The sequence below is a fragment of the Pholcus phalangioides genome, unplaced genomic scaffold (assembly GCF_987345545.1).
Source record: "Pholcus phalangioides strain wild (caught in Gottingen) unplaced genomic scaffold, Ppha-v1.0 ptg000029l_1, whole genome shotgun sequence".
Taxonomy (NCBI): Eukaryota; Metazoa; Arthropoda; class Arachnida; order Araneae; family Pholcidae; genus Pholcus; species Pholcus phalangioides.
Genome location: NW_028301619.1, coordinates 5,624,576 through 5,642,709, shown reverse-complemented (window position 1 = coordinate 5,642,709; position 18,134 = coordinate 5,624,576). Strand labels below are relative to the sequence as shown.

The 18,134-nt window shown below is 33.7% G+C and overlaps 1 protein-coding gene across 1 annotated transcript in view; it reads right to left on the bottom strand.

Moving 5' to 3' along the window:
- LOC149067613 (synaptosomal-associated protein 25-like) overlaps positions 1–18,134 on the bottom strand; it is a 41,572-nt gene that overhangs the window by 3,366 nt on the left and 20,072 nt on the right. Inside the window, exons 2-6 of the mRNA XM_089252454.1 lie at positions 6,807–6,917; positions 5,425–5,466; positions 2,605–2,653; positions 2,280–2,397; positions 1,091–1,219 (exon numbers count right to left, since the gene is read on the bottom strand). Coding sequence (XP_089108580.1) covers positions 1,091–1,219; positions 2,280–2,397; positions 2,605–2,653; positions 5,425–5,466; positions 6,807–6,902 — 434 coding nt within the window. The 5' untranslated portion in view covers positions 6,903–6,917. The remainder of the gene's footprint in view (positions 1–1,090; positions 1,220–2,279; positions 2,398–2,604; positions 2,654–5,424; positions 5,467–6,806; positions 6,918–18,134) is intronic.

The following is an 18,134-nucleotide window of genomic DNA, read 5'->3' as shown; positions in this document are numbered from 1 at the left end:
ATAAGTAAGAAAGTTTAGAACTAAAATTTAAAATATAAATTGTATTTATAAGCAAAAGAAAAAGGATTATAAAAATTAGTGTAAGTTGAGTATTTCAAGGTAAACTAAAAAAAATTTCAAGTTTTATAGTGTTCCGAGTTACACGATGTTCCACCATTTGTGAAAAATATTAATAACTTTATTCACAGCGCTTGGTATGATTGAGCACTTGGTGTGGTTCATCAGGTGATTGCATAGATTGTACTCGTAATTACTAAATACAGTTCAGTAAACTTGCAATGTCGAGAAGAAACGTACCAAAAACAAGCGCACAATTTTTTTACTAAAATGTGCCAATTGCGAAGTCTCTGTCAAGATCACAGACAAATGGTTAAAAATTCAGTATATACATGCAGTTCAATACATTCAGTTGTAAGCTGATGGATTCTAATCTCTTGCACTCCAAAAACATAAAAAGGCTAAAATGAAATACAAGTCAAAATGAATGTCGGGATTTCAAAACTTTACTACGGAAAATGTAGTTAATGTATTTATTCAAAAGATACTCACTGTAAAAGATAATATACACAAGTTACGAATGGCAGTTTGTAATTTTATATTTCCAAAAAAAATATGTATATAATTTTTTTTGTGAGGGTTCGTAAAGGATCGTGTGTATGTGCTAATCCAGGCCCAATGACCATGACTGATTTGAAAGCTCGTATCACAGCTGCTATCACCAGCATCGATACAGACATGCTACACAAGGTTTGGCAAGAATTGCATTACAGACGCGATGTATGCCGCGCAACAAAAGAAGCGCATATTGAACATTTGTGAGGACTACATTCAAAACTTGATTATAATACCTCTACATGTGTGTATGTATCTTTTGAATAAATACATTAATTATATTTTGCGTAGTAAAGCTTTGAAATACCCGGCATTCATTTTGACTTACCCTGCATTATTAAAACTATTTCAAGTGTTTTATATATGGTTTACTATGGTCATGGTACAACAGGTTCCCCCTATATATTTAAAAAAATATATATTTAACCATTTCTCTTTCTTTCTTTAATTCTTTCTTCAAAGAAACATTGTCACTCACTTTGCGATGTATCCTCCCATAGGTCCAGCTCCGTTTCGATCATCCATTACACGAGCAGGTTGGTTGTTGACTATCTTCCCATCTTCGCTGGCTTTCCATGTACTGGCATCTTCTTTGAAGTCGGATGACCTAAAATAAATGAACAAGAAATTATATTTAGAAAGTTGTTTTTTCCGAAACTGAACAAAGATTATTCATTTCTTTAAACATAAAAACTAGAGAGATTGTACATCTTCTGCTGCTAAATAAAGTACGTACGTAGCTTTTGTGAGGACTGCAGTTAGAAACATTGGAAAATTGAATTTTGTTAAAATAAAAACAACACATCTTTTTTCGGCAGATAATTTGAGGAGATTATTTTCAAAAGGAAGCATTTCCACTTTTGCTAAATTTACAGTAAAAGTAAAAAATGTGTTTCGGAATGGAGGAATACGTTTGCTTTACAAAAACAGAGACTCGTCCAACAGGGGTAGCACGTCGGAATGATAGACGAATATTTAAATACCATGTTCTTGATCAACATTCAAGAGAGTTATCCCCATTTGAACTTCGAAAATGTTCCGTTTTGAACAGACTTTAAAGTAAGTTTAAAATTTCAAAGTTTAAAAGAAATTATAGTAAAAATGTTACCTTTTGATCAAAATTTGAGCTAGTCAAGTCTGAAAAATTGGAAATTTCTACGTCACCTGTTGATTCCAGAAGGTTTTAACAAGCCTAGGAAGGTACCCTAACTGCCCTATCGTCATTAACATAAGAAAAACGATAATTATACAGTGGAATCTCCCATAACGAAACCTCCACTGACGGACACAATTTTGAATTACATCGACGGGACTCAATGTATCTCATTATCCATTAACGGGCACCCCTCGTTAGCGGACAAAATTTTTGGTCCCGTGGGTGTCCACTATCGAGAGATGAAAAATACCGAAGTGTATGAAAAAGGTGGATATGTTCCCTTTTGATTTAAACGACAAACTTTATAATGTTTGCAACATTGTAATTTCTACCAAAAATATTCCCGTTTGAATAATCTTGGTTGCATAATCTGACCGATTCTTAAACCGTTAAAAAGTCCTCTTTGGAAAGAAGTAGAAATGTTTCCTTTTTAGAATAAGCTTCTCATATAGTTTTTAGTCGTTCATTTTGCATGTGACATTTAAAAATTGAATAGGGAATTTTCGATTACTTGTTGCAAGGGCAAACGCAGATCCCGCAGCATTTCTCCATACCCTCTAGATTCTTTTCCGCTTCTTTCATATCGGCGTTTATCTTGTCCATGTCCTCTTCTATGCGGTCCAGTTGTTCTGAAAACAATAGAAAATGTTTCATCGGAATGAGAATATTAATACTATATTTTTCACAATAGCAATTGGAAAAACTTGTGATACAAATTTAAAATATATTATTCATTCATTTATTCTTTGGATTATTCATTTTTAATACTGTTCGGTTCTAAGAAAGCAGAAATGATTCATTTATAATATAAGAATTTATTTGAATCATTAACTTACCCCCTTGATCGTCGAGGGCTACGAGTGTTCGGATGCCAGCTTCTTTGCTCTATTTTCAAAAGATAATTAAATTAAAAAAACTTTTCTCTCTCAATGAAACAGCATGGGGATAAAAAAGACCCTTACGTATCAAGAAAGAACTATTTTCTATAGTCTGTCTCAAAAGTTTAAGCACAAAAGAAATATGACAATTACGAGGGGAAATTAATAGCAAATATACTTTTGATATTTTTGCCAATTAGGTACCTTGACACCATAGCTATAATTCACATGAAAATTCACGAGTAATAATTTAATCATGATTTCTGATATAAAATAAAAATTGTTAATTTTAATCTGTCTCAAAAGTTTAACTACACAAAAAATTCTTGGTATAATATTTATAATTGACTTTTTATTTCGTTATTGCATGTTTTCCTGTCCCTGTATGACTTTAACGCGTTCTCACTGACAGAATCATATTTTGAAGGATTTTTGGCTTCAGGGAATGCTAGCATCCTCGATAGCAATACTGAGTCCTTCTTGAACCTTTTATTTTCCCCCATTCTCATAAACGTCACGGATAAGAATGCCACAAAGATTCAGGTTTAGACCCAGACTCAGTGCTGGTCAGTCCGAATTTAAGAAAATGTTTGTGACAGCTACACTGTTTTGTGCATGTTGATGTGCGTGAAAGGAAGCATTTTCATGCTGAAACTCCCACTCCGATCTCTAAGAAGCTCGTCAAAAGGCAGCAAATGTTGCTCGAGTGTTTTCTGCTTCTTCTTCAAGTCTTGTCTTCTCTCAAGAATCGACAGAATGGCCTTACCATTCAAACAAAATCCTCTCCAAATCATCAGTGATTTAGCAGCCTTTTATTGGTCGAGGAAAGTCCTTGGCTCTTCTTTAAAGTCATGCCAGTAAGTGATCCAGTCATCATGGCTATCTAAATTTAACTTTTTCTCTTCGATGAATATTACTTTCAGACATTTGTCTCCATAAAAAATACACGTTCTTGCCCCACTCCATTCTTATCTCTTGCGACATCGTTGTTTAGACATGGTATGTATACATTTCTTTTTCAGTTTAATGTAGTTGCAGTCCCCTATGCGTCTACATAGTGTATGTTATGACATATTTAACCACAGATTATTTTTCACATTTTTGACTTTGCATAAAGACATGTTTGAGTTGACACCATTCTCTGCATCAGTCTGTCTGTCCGACAACATCTTGTGGCCTTCCAGATTTCGGTTTTTCATCGAAAACATTCTCTTTGGCATGAACTCTATATATACCAGTTGATTTGATCAGTGAAGAATATTAGAAATTTGTCTAACAGTCTTACTTTCCAATTCGAAGATTCTAGAAATCGTTCTCTCGTGACCTGCGATGACTTCAACTATATTCACTAGCTAAGAAAACACATACCCTGTTTTATTCCATTCTGAAAACACGTCATTTCAGCTGACACAACACGTCTTCTTTAAAATTTGCATAAAGTGCTTAACTTATGATATACAGTTATTTCTCACCAAAAATTAAAAAAAAAACCATATTATTTTAACTAACCATTGATGGCGTATTCAATAAAACATATTTTAATGGATTTAGATTGCTATTCTGTAACAATATACCTCTGAATATTATCTTGAATTTGTATTTTTATTTTATCAGCATTTTCATCTTGTGCTTAAACTTTTTGAGACGGACTCCACGTATAAATCTCCATATTATATAATATGGAGATAAACCATATTTTTCGGCACTTTTCTAATGGGATAGTTATGAAGGATACTTATATAAAAAAGGATGAAAGACAAACATAAAGCTTAATATTTTCGCACTCCTAGATAGACAGTAGTCTTGATATAAAATTATTAGCACTTTGTTTACTGACTAAAAGTTTTTGTGTTTTCACAAAACAGTTTGGCTTTTTTTACAAACAGTGAAAGAAAATATTTTCCACAGGTATAAGCGTATGTTTTTTTAAAAATTTCAAATACACACACAATCAGACATAAATACAAAAAACACAGTGAGCATCAAAATACGGTACAATATAAACAAAAAGGAAAAAAAATTAACACACACTTTGTGACCAGTAGGGATTAAAATTTTTAATTAATTTTTTAATTTCTTCAATTTTTAATTAATCTTTGTCATTTACACTGAATAAAATTTAAAAAAAAACGGAATTATCACAAAATTTAATTTCAATTAATTCTCTTTTTGTGGTGGAAAACCATATATATTTTTTTCCAAAACAATAATTTTCAACGCGAGTTCCATACTCGCAAAGATTGAATCTATAGTACTGGTTTCTCCTCACGACATAAGTTTATACAGTGAAGAGTATTTCACAGATGAATAGAGTTTTTATCAATTTTTAATGGAAAAAAACTGCAAATATTAATTTCATCAAAAATAGAGAACGGTCAATATTTATACCCATTTAATTTTACTCTTTGGCGCATACTGAGAGTTTCTGTCTTTCATTTTAGGGAAATAATTCAAATAAGCCTGGTTACGTATATTACTTGTAAGCACAAGTAAGTTTTTTGCTGATTTTTATTCAGTTTTTACAGACGATTAGCACTTCATGAAAATATTAAATAATCTCACTTATTCTTTTTGAGTTAGTTAGCCACAAAAACTATGAAAATATTTAATCCTCATAGTTATTATTATACTTTGAAAAAAAAGTTTAATATCCTCAATACGCATACTCCTTTGCTATTTTTAATCTTATTCCAGCAAAATATGCCTTTAAATTAATATTTGGTAAAGTTTTAAAAGAGCACTGGTAACCTGGGAAATAAATAAAACTAGAAAACTTACCTCATCACAGAGAGCCATCATCCTACGGGTGGCATCCAAAGACTGAAAAAAAAAGTATTGCATCAGATATGTGATTCAATATACACATTCACAAGACTTCACATACATGTAAAACTAACAGAAGAAAATAGTTTAGCTCAGCTGAATCAGGTGTGTTTGTTCATATGGTGATATCCGTAATATGTGATAAAATAATAATTAAATGCAGTCGAACTTGGTTAATTCGAAGTCCAAAGTCACTGGAAAACAGTTCGAATTATGCTATTAATCTATCCCGAATCTGTGAAATGACTACAAATTGCAACTTAATTATCAACATTCAAATAGGTAATAGTTATAATATATTAATAACAGTTATAAATTATTAAAATTTTATCATCGATTATGAAATTATTTCCCAAATTTTAATAATTCGTAAATTATAATATATAATTGATCTTGGCTCCTACATTATTCTACTGGTCTGTAATCAGCATCACTGCAGAATTTCTTGACCATGTTCAAAGCCTGATTTACGGAAACCAAATTTTGCTCATCATTCTTATGCTATCAAGGAAATATACTTTCATTAACGTATTAAAAATTTGTGCTTTCCGATACATTTTATACTTATTTGTATTTGTATTTAATGATGACAAAAAGATCCAGATTTTTTGAATGTTACATCTTGATCTATAGGTTGAAAAGCACAATCAGTATCAAGTGGTACACAGTCTCGATGCACTCCAGATGGACAATGTTAAAATAGGCATTGTCAAAAAAAAAAAAGAGTATAGGAAAAACAGAATTTGTTCAAACTCGTATTAGTCTTTGACAAAATAATCGAGATAAACCAAGTCTAAATTCTTGTAGAATTTCTCTAACCTAAATTTGCTCACACAAAAATCATGATTTTCCCCCCTAAAACTTCGGATTATCTAAAAAATTTGAAAAATTTTGAATTGAATAAAATATTTTAACACTAAATTAGATAGAAAACGCAAGGGGAGTTCATAAAAGTTCGAATTATCCAAGTTCTACTGTATATAGTTTTGAGTGACTGTATCGAAAATAAAAAAAAACCCCACAAGTTGAGTAGCTAATTATAAAATCAATCTAATAAAAAACTCAAAATGAAGCGTAAATTTTTTAAGCTTAATTTCAAACACAATAAATACCATCAAAAATTACTTAAGTGCGTACATGTGTTCAGATGAAAGAATGCTGATGCGTTCAATGCAAATTGTGGTGTAAAAACATAGTGTTGTTAAAACTGGGTTTATTTATTAAAAAAAAAATTGTGTTGAATTATGAACTGATGTATTATTGAATTAAAATAAGAGAATATTAAGATGTGGACATGACCGATATGAATGATCATCAGTGATTATGGATAACCTTACATCATCAGTAACTTGATTCGCCTTCAGCTGAAGTTGTTCAGCTTCAGACTTTGCACTCACACCCTCTACGGGAGCGCCGTTTGCTGGTTCAGGCATTTTGTATCACGTAACCTGAAAAAAAAGTTAGCTTTTAATAATATTTTTGAATTAATATGAATATTAATAATTTTAATGAGGTGACAAAAACATGTATCATATTTCGGAAATATCATTTGTATGGCGAAGTAAAAATTTCATAATATTTCAAAATATTTTTAGTATTTGGATTTCAATTTATTACACCCATAATCTATATTAATATTTCATAACAAGAATCTTATGTGTAACTGGAGTTTTTGATGTCCTTGAAAAAAAAGTAAGTTATAATTTAAAAAATTTTTGGTAAAATTCTTAACAGCATGATAATTATTGTTTCATGACTAATTTATTAGGAAATTTAATTCCAGAAATATGCAAAATTACTTAGTAAAAAGTAAACGTATTATCCCAAAAGTAAGTTAAAGTTTGAAACTTTGTTTCAAGCCTGTGCATGACCTTCAGAATGGCTTTAATACATCTTTTCTAAAGTTAGCTTCAACTATATACATGCAAATACATGATATATTATGTCCGTATAAAACTTTCTTGTCTAAGGACGTGCCTTACAGGGACATTACCTGCGTTTTATCCACAAAACAAATTGTTTCCCATTCAACGATGACGTGACTCTAACCTCAGCACGCATCGCATAATTCGATTTTCAATCCTGGTTTATGCGACTCTTGCGAGTGAAATATCGGAAAAGTCACTTTAGTATTTGTCTTGAAGACAGGGAGTAGAATTCGGTTCATTTTCGAGTGCCATTTTTTTGAATCAGACAGTGGATGAGGCCGAGAAACTACGTAGCGCAAATCATACATAAGCAGTTGTAGTGCGATCGATGGAATGGCTAGCGTTTGCCTCTACCGCAAAAATGAATCGATCGAAAGGAATTCTTTCAGAGCTTTCAGTGTTTTGTGTAATTCAAACTTTGAAACTGCAAATGATGTTTAGAGAGATATTTTTTGCTATATTCAGTATATACTAGGTACTCATAAACTTGATAATCACTTTTTCTGTTTTTTAACAACATTTTCGGTTGCTAAGATAGCAAATAACTCACTGGAATATTTTTCTTTATCGGTTTGAAGCTAATAAGTCCGGGTCTTAAAAGTGGAACCACCCTTTTTACCGGAAAATTGGTCAAATTATGTCTAAATATAACTAGGTGTAACTGGATTGGATTGAGCAAACTCACGTTCAATTGATTTACTAGTTGGGTTATAGATTGTACGCGTTTAACGGCGTTGCTTGAATCAAAACCCTTGCAGAAACATGCAGTTAAATCTTAAAGAAGTAATAAAACCATGTAAACATGCAAAATGCTGAAGAAAAATTTGATATCACGTTGTTTTTAACACTAGAATGGTAACTATACGTCTAAGAGACGTAGTTCGTATTTGTATCATTAAGCATAGATTTTTTTAAGTACCATTCTAGGGCTAATATAAATTGGGAATAAAATAACGTTTCAATTACTGGAATAACGACTTAGTATGAAGAATATTTCAGTCGTATGGAGACATCCTATGATTTGCCGTCATGTGCGGTGTCGCCACGGTGAATCTATGTTAGAAAGTGTCCTGTTGTATCAAAGATCTGCGATATGTGCTATCTTAAACAGTGTGGCAGCGTGATATGTATGCAAAATGGCACCTCGTATTGTAAAATATCTTAAACATTTACTGCGGCCCATTTTACGGACAACAGGATTATAGCTCGAAACATTTCCATTGATCGGCTATCTCAATCATCGGGCGACTTTCGGTTTTAACATTTTAGCTCAAAAGCATCATTTATCACGATAACATTAAAAATGTTTCGAATCTGAAATACACGCGCGCGCGTTTCATTGACATTCGAAAAATTTCGGTTGATATTTTTCGAGCTACAGTGTAAACACGATTCTGTGATTTCACCTTGTTTCAAAATTTGATGGACGACATAACGAACAATTAAATTAGCATGACTGTAATTGGTTGAATGTGTTAAGTGTCAATGCTATCGAGAAACCCTGATTTCCCCGTATGGTACTTTCTGTCTCTCTCTCTTTCCGAACTAATTATTTGTCTAATAAACATAGTGACCAAAAAAACTTGGACTTCTAGTACAAAACACTATTTCTGAATTTTGAAACTTCTGGTGTAGTAAGACATTTTATATAGGCGTTTCAAAGTCAACATTTAATTGGTGATCAATTGCTCACCCAAACTGGACAGATTTCTCAGTCTTTTCGAAGTACACTATTTTATCCGTCTCGAAATAATCTAGCACGTCAATAGAAATCGAAAATACTTGGATGAATGAATAAAATCGTTCGGTCTTCGCGCTTTTTTTCCCTGTTCAATTATATATATCTAAATTGAAGTATGGCGACATAATGTAATTCTATGGGTTTTCTTTATTCGACGGATTTGAGGTGCATGCTGTATAACTATTTATTCAGAGACTCCATTAGTCAAGACGTTCTTTAATTTAAACCACCGAGACTTACCTCTGACACTGACAAGTAATTAGCTCGACTCGAGCAGCATTTGAATATCACTTATCAGTAATTTGTGAAGCTGCATTTAATTAGCTCAATCCATCTTAGCATAATTCCGATTAAGACCCTGCACCCACAAAATACAGGGTGTTCAAAAGAATCACCCGATTTGAAATGCGTATATTACGAAAAACATTGAACATATATATAGACACTTAAGATTAATTTTATATATATATTACATGGCTAATCATACTTTTTTACAAACCAAATCGAAGGTGCTTAATATGTCCACCTTGGGATGCAGGGCGTATGTCTATACGGTAGTCAAATTCGTCCCAAACTTTTGCGACATTTTTGCATCCACTGCGAGTGGATTTCTGTGGACTACGTGCGAAACTCTGCCGGGTGCGCTCCACATTTTTGTTTGACATTCGGGGACTGCCAGGGGATTTTCCTTTACACAGACAACCCGTGTCTCGGAATTGTTTATACTATCGCCTAATGCTCTGAGCTGTAGGAAGTTCAACACCAGGGTATTGTCGACGGAAAGCACGATGAACAGTTGTTACGGACTCACACTTCACGAAGCTTAGAACACAAAACGATTTCTGTTGTGCAGTCGCCATCTTGACAAACACTGAAGTGGCGGCCGAAGGAAGAGCGTTAGAGCTACCTGTCGGCAACTGCATGAAACTCGAGATTTTCCTCTTTCTACTTATATATTATTCGATCAAAACGGATTAAAAGCTGAATAGTTATGATTTTTTTAAATCGGATGATTCTTTTTGAAACACCCTGTATAAATACATCAAATTGCTATCATTAAATGTAAATTCACGGTAAAAATACATATTAGTTTTCAAGTTGTTTCTTTTTCATTTTTGAATATTCAAATATACATCAGAAACATGAATATTTTCATTAGAGAAGCTACACCGTTTCTGCAAAAAGTTTCCGGACAGGAGCTGCAACGTGATTATATCTCTTTACATAGGACCAACCCTTTTCTGCACACGCGCGCACACACACATTTTGGAAATATCATCTTTGAAACTATTTCGACGGACCACTAATTTACAGTATGACTAGTGTGACTACATGTTCAGTATTTTACGGGATATTCTTGTATTTTCACATATTTTTGGCCTTTCCAACGTTCTTTATACAAAAACTGTCTCGTTTTTTAAAACGAAGGCCTTTTGAATTCATAATATTTACTGAAATCGTTAATGAAGATTGTTTTCATAACTTATAAATTATATTGTGATAATTATGGCTATATGGAAGAGTAGATCAACTTTGCCCAAGAATATTAAGAAGTCATCAACGAATAAGGCAATTATTTTATTTGCATTTCCTTACTCGTTGGTGACTTCTTAATATTATAGCTATCATTTATGAATCTTCATCTCATATATTTGCCATGTTCAGCATTATTCCCATTAACTACATTTCGATTTCCCACGATTTCGAAAAGCTCCTCATTTCCCACCCATTGATAATTTTTTTAGGTAATTTCAGCAACAGTTGGTGCTTTTTTTCTGATTTACAGCAGCGTTTTTGGTGACAATTGTTGATGATCCCATTTTTATCCTTTTTAATATTCAAATTTTCAATCATTTTGTCAATGGAATATAGCCACCTGGCTATGATGAACGCTTTTTATCGTGAAATACATTTGCAAATTTGTCCAAAATTGCATTTTTCGACTACTTTAATCTGAAGCAATCGCTGTAATACTGTAAAGTAACTACATCCAGAATTTTTCTTGATGAAATATGCTTTAGTTACCCTAAGTATGAATTCTAATATGCAATTATAGTTTTATCTATTACATCAATTTTTGGGCGCGGTAGCCCGGTCGATAAGATGCTCGCCTAAAGTACCAAAGGATGTTTAGAGGTGTCGCGAGTTCGATACCCGGTTCATCCTTGTCAGAAAACTTTCCTGACACAGGGGTACAACAAAAAACGGCGACTTGACCGCAGCAAAAAATTGCTACCGCAGGGAGTCCCCCATCGAGGGGTTAACGTGCCAACCTCTCGATGAGTATAAAAACAAGCCTGCCGTTCGGAATCGGCAATAAATTGTAGGTCCCGGTCTAATTAGCCCTCGTGTGCAGAAAATGACCGTGGTGCGACAAAAATGATCAAATGAAATAATTTTTTATTCATTTAGAATTAAACTACCCAATTTGCCTGCGTACCATTTGTACCATCGTAATGGACCATAGGTTGAGTAACGCTGCAATACAGTAATTCAATTCAATTCAATTTTATTCATAAAAAAAGAAAATATAGAACAATATAAGTGTGAAAAAAATTGCTAAGAGAGAGAGAAACCGAGACGTGGCTCTTACTAGCAATCAGAAAAAAGCGAAACTAAATTTTCAACAAATAGACCACACATTATTTAAGGGGGGATGCAGGAAAATAAATCCAATTGTACTGAGGGATGCGAGATGGAAAAAGGTTAAAAAACCCCTGATCTAGATTTATCTTTTATGTTATGTTCTCTTGTCTGAACACTTGAAAATTTGCGTCTGAACACTTGAAAAACGTTAGTCCACAATTGATAGAAAACACTTAAGCATCTTAATCGTCTATCTTATAATCATAATATAACCGTCCCCCCTCCATATCTCCATTGTTTTATAGACATAGGAAATACATAGTATTAGAAGTCTTTCTTGTACCTCAATCCTCGCAACCCAGTTGACATTCTTGCAAACCTTTGAATAACTTCAGTCAAATCTATATCCATTGCAAATATGGCCTCCAAGACTAAATTCCATGTTCCAGAATTCGTCTAACTTGATTAAGAAAGTGGAAGACAGAAGTACTTTCAGACGGTGATCCTAAACTTCTTTGAGAAGGTCCGGTAAATTAAAATTAAGACAATAAATGATCAAATAGCTATTGTTTGCTATATTAGTTATGTAACAAATTTACGCGATTATTAACTAACAATAAACCAACTAATTAAGAATAGCCTACTAATTATTACACACAACTCAGTCCGTTAGATTTTTTATCGTATAGACTTATTATCTTACGTTGTGACTGATGTCATGACGAGTACCGAGTTCTGACATTGGTAATACTGGACTTAAAGAGGTTGGTTCTCTTGATATATTAGCCGTTTCATTTTTCCCTTTTACTTTTAAATTACTTGAATGTATTGTATAGTCATGTCTATGGTTTGCTGTCACTTTTTCCCACTCTACGCATTGGAATTACTTCTTCCTTAACGAATTTGGAAGCTTGGGGGCTCAAACAATTTGAAACCCTTTGTATGCAATATCCATCAATTTCAAATCATCGGCAGATTAGTTGACTGTTCTATCTCTCTCTATTTCCTCCTTCAGTTTATCAATGAAAACAGAAAACCATACTGGCCCGAGTACACTTCCCTGTGGAATTTTTAATGAATGGATGAACAAATGAATTGATCAATTTATTTATTTTAGTATTTTTAGTATTGTTAATTTGTATCTGGCTGCTTTTATTTACATAAATTCTAACACGCTTTGTGGCTTTGTGAGTATTTTTCCCGGCCCAGTATGCATTCTAAGTGCATTCGTGTCTAGGGTTGTTTATAAATGTCCAACTAGAGACATTTTGACCGACGTCAAAACGCACGGGCTCACTTGGGCACATTCCGGGGACCTTAGGTGCATTAGGGGGAATCTCCATGAATTAATGAGATCTGCACTATTATTTTTGAAAATAAGTATGCAAAATGTTGGGCTTGTGTTTCCAGCCAGGTTAGGATAACAACTTCTTTTCCTATCGAACCTGAGACAACAGGTGGCGCCTTCTTTTATGATCCAATTCGATCGGTACTAAGTTACTGTATGGCGATATGATCGGAGTTGGTGTGCGATAAAGTAGTAGTAGAGTAGCCAGGTTAGAAAGGGGTCTATGAACAACACGTTGCTCAGGAGCCCATCATGCTGTTCACCATAACCCTTTGTTGTCTATTCGCAGCTAAGAACTCACCAAATTCAAAGGATTACCACAGATTGCTATTTAATGCAACCTAATGAAAGGCATGTTCAATCTTGTCGAAAGCTCTTTCAAAAAAAATCCAGAAAAAAAACAATGTCAATCACCCTTCCCCTCATCTAAAATATTTGTCACATCATTTTAAAAAAACTGAGAAGGCTGATCTGGCCTGTCAGAAGCCATGTTATAATTTAAACAAAATGCTATTTCCCTCAAGCCAATCAACAAGTTGTTGAATGCGTTCAAAAATCTTGGAAAGATTACAAGTTAAGCTCACTGTTCTGAAGTTGTATGCATCTCAGTTTTCTTATTGCTAAAAATTTGGCACAACATTAGCCATTTTCCAATCCTGTGGATCGGCCTCCCACGGCCTTCCCTATCATTACAACAGATTATTTCTGCGACTATGACAACTAAAACCACGACACACTCCATTATAACTCGTAGATGAAAACTTTTGGGCCCAGGTGCCTCACGCAGTCTAATTCGTTTATAAGAACCTCCCCTTCCTCTATCTGTATATCATTCAGTTCACAAGAACAAAACTGTTGTTCTTCATTGTCCTATTGAATACTGAACAAAATAAATCACTAAATACCTCACAAATATCCTTGTCGTCTTTAAGTTCTTTCCCTAATATAATATGATATGAGCTATCAGCAACTCACGCTCTGTTTGAACATTTCGATTCACATACATGGAGAAATGTAGGATCTCCACATGTATCGGTAACCAGGTTATTCTCAAGATACTATTCGTTTCCATTTGAGCTTTAAATCGTTTTCGCATCGCCTCATTTGTAGAGATTCATCTATCCATTCATATTTCATTTTCTTGAAAGCCTGCTGTGTTGTTTTTTAAAGCTTTTTGCAAAGTGAAAGTAAACCACTGTGGCTTTTTATTTTGATGAGATTTTTTGCAATAAAGGGTATATACGCACTTCCTGAAAACACTCGTACATTTTTCTCTAAATTGGTCTAACAGTTGAACGCTACTAGTCGACGATTTCATTTTTATATCAAAAGCACCAGTTGTTCCGAATTCGTAAGAGCAAGATCGAGTATGGTATCTTCTCTTGTGGGTTCAAAGACACATTTTGAAAGAAAAGTCCTTAGAACAATATTAATACATTACAAACATAAAGTCCACAACAGACAAAATGCCCAACGAGGTGGCTGAAAAAAGATGCCAATAAAAAATATGATGTTAAATATATCTGAACTATATCGAAAATTCAGCAACCTAATAAGAACAATTAAAAAAAGCAATAATTATAAAATATAATACACTTTCTTTCTTTCAAACCGAGCACAACTCAGGTCTATCACCATCTCTATATGGGCGATTTACTACCTAGTGAGTTGTGCCGGAAGTGTAACTGTGTGTGTACACCTAACAGTCTGAGTTCGTATGTAGTGTTGTGTTTGATTTTTTTCAGTGCTGCCATCTATATTTATATCTATAAGTCGGAGGATTAGGGTGCGTGGAGTATCCCTCAAACTTTATGTTTGACGGGAAACTGCAGTATAAGTATCGATTAATAAGTGATATGATTATATGTGAGCCAGCCCCATTTCGGGCCGAACATTTGACGCTAACTTTTCTTTCGCCAAGAATATCAGTGATTATGTACTCCGAAACATTATTGACATTCAGCTTTTTGGCAATCAATTCGCTAGTCAAAGCCGATCTTAATTGAGAAAACTGAAGTTGTTCAATATTTTCCTCCATAACACTTCTGTGCGGATAAACACTCTCTTGGGTCGTCTTCGAGACATTGGCAGCTCTTTTAGAATTGGTGGTGACACTCAAAGAGCAGTGGTACAAGACATGTAGTCATACACTTGAGCTGTATTCATCAACTCGCAAGTTTTCGATGCGAATTCCTCATTTGGAAAGAAAATTTGATAGCAGCTTACTTTATCTCGGCTTATGAGAAAAAAATGAAGCAGCAAACATTCTCAAAAAGAATGAACGACGAATAACTCAACACAGAGTACAAAATTAGAGGTGGAGGGGTCTAAATGGCACAATTCTTAGTATTTCAATCCTTCTATGTTAAATACGTTCGCTGAAAATACAATACAATAGAATAAGTTGTTCAAAATTTTCCACGGGATGGATAGGATGAGCCATGAATTATTAATATGCCGTCAATGGATTGCATTGACAAGGGGACACTAGTATCGATTGGTAAGGGACGATTCTAGGTTGTCGTGTCGCAGGGAATTCTTCTCTAATAGGGTTGTTAATAAATGGAATAACTTACCTCCGGGGGTGGTGAATTCCAACACAATTGTAACACGTTTAAAAAGAAGTACGATAAACATATTGAGATAAATCGAGAAGCTATCCATACTTAGATAAGACAACCATAAACACTTTTTATGGGGAAATTGTATTATATTTTATCCCGTATATATAGTCTTCAGTTTTTATAATTGCATTTTTAATTAAGGGTTGCTGTATTTTAGAAATATATGACATCCATATTTGTTAGGGATATACCACCTTTTTTCAGCCACCTCGTTTTGCATTTTGCCTGTTAAGGCCTTGTATTTGCATATTTGAATGGAAACAACAGGTGATATTGGAGTATTTTTAAGAATAAAAAAGTTTTTCCCATTGGTTCTAATGGGGTAAGTTTGAGTCACATTCATTTTGACGCAGACAATAAAAGAGGTCAAGGAGGGACAAAGAACTTTATTAAATTCCCTGGTGTTTATGCTGAACATTTATTTACAAGCAAAAAAAAAAAAGTTTTGTTTTGCAAAGACATCAGAAAAAGAAAATTCCAAAACGAATAAAAAAAAGGAAATCAATTTTGTAGTGGAAGAAAAGCTAAGTGATGAAAGGAATTCGACGAGAAGCCATCTTCCACCACTTACGTACGAATCATACGAATAACCCATTATCGAGACCAGAGTTAAAAAGTCATGATGACTACGAAAAAAAAGATTTATTCGGCATTCCAACGTTTTTTGTCGTTCTACCCATTCGATTTTCGAAAAAATGGTTTATGAGTAATATAAAAACGAGATGAATTTCAAGTTTATTCATTTTTATTATTCGATTACTTAGAAATTTTTAGCTTCGTTTGCACAAGTTTTTTCTTTTGGGATATTCGTCACTAAATAATTAAGTAAAATTTGTTGGTTTTTTTTTCGAAAAACTGTTCGTCCGTATTATTACTATAGTCAATCGCTGTTCCCTATCTTGCTCTTGTGTTATTAGCCATCCTTAGAGCAGAGGTCCTCAACCTTTTTCCCAGTCGCGAGCACTGCTTGTACCCATCATCAAAAGAACACACTTACGGCAAATTTGACATACGAATGCATGAGATCAAGATGATTTCAATCATTGAATGCAATTTGTACAAGGTGGCTTGTACAAAATGAGACTTTTAAAAAGCTAAAATGCCGCCTTTTTTTTATTCAGCCATCGTAAGGCATTAGAATGAAACTCTCTAATGCACATGAGGAATTAATTTTTTTTAATGTACAATACGTTTCATAGATACCTTGAGAAAGCCTCTCGGAAAAACAAATTTGAATCTGGTCAAGTGAAAGAAACTGATCAAGAACTCGAAAAAGATCTTTTTTTTGTAATATAAATTAGCCTTCATAGGAAGGCCATTTCAAAAGCAGCTCCACACGTACATGGATTGCAGCGAATACTACGGACCGATTATAGAGTACGGAAATGTTTGCCAACAAGGGCGGGAGGGGGAGAGAACACCTTCTAGCCTCCTACATGGTCTTGCAGCTTGATAACGATAACTTACAGGGGCGAAAATAAGTTTGGTTAAAAACCTTAGTTTCAGAAAGCACAAAAAAAAATTTCGGCGGAAAAAAATTGATAACTTCATCAGACATTTCGATGACTGTAAACGAATTTTTTCCCCACGTTATGATATTGGTACGTTCTGTTCCTTGGAAAAATGATAAAAATACCCAAATAATAACATTATCACTGATCTTAATAAGTGGCATCAACTGCATTAGAATTTGCGAAATTTTGGTAAAGCTTTCTCATCGTCGACCATAATTTCCCTTATAAGATGTTATATTATAGAGCAGTGAGCATTATTTATATAGAGCAGTGTTTCTCAACCTTTCTGAAAACAAGGATCAGTAAAATGTCCAAAACAATTTGACGGACCGCTTGTGTCCCGTATTACGGGACATTCCTGTAACACCTTTTGTTCGCCCGATTTTCTCTACAAGTTCGTCCCGTTTTTTCAACGATACTTATTTGAATTTTTAATGTTTACTAAAGTCGTGAATACACGGCGTTTTCATACTGTATATAAATTGTTTTTTTGTGATAATTCTGGCAAAAATTATAAATAATCATCTCACATATTTGTCAGGTTAACGTTTTGTCCTCAATTGTTTTTGGAATTTTAATTACGATGGGTGATTGTGCCTACTTCTGACAATGTTCTTGATGACAATTTGCGTTGCCCTGTATTTTTTACGGATTATTATTTAAGATACCACTTTAACGAATTTTATTTTTCTCAATGAAATATGGTCATCAGATCACTGGAATATTTTTTCGTGAAATATGTATTTTTACTGCGATTTGTAGCGGCCCCTTATTTCCACACCCTTCAGCAATTTCAACCGTAATTGTCAAATTGCATTTAAAAGCCATAAATTGCAGTTTTTGGCAAAATTTAGTGATATCTCGTATTTAGGATCACAATTTCCTGCATTCTTCTCGAAGATGTATGGTGAAAATAATTATAAA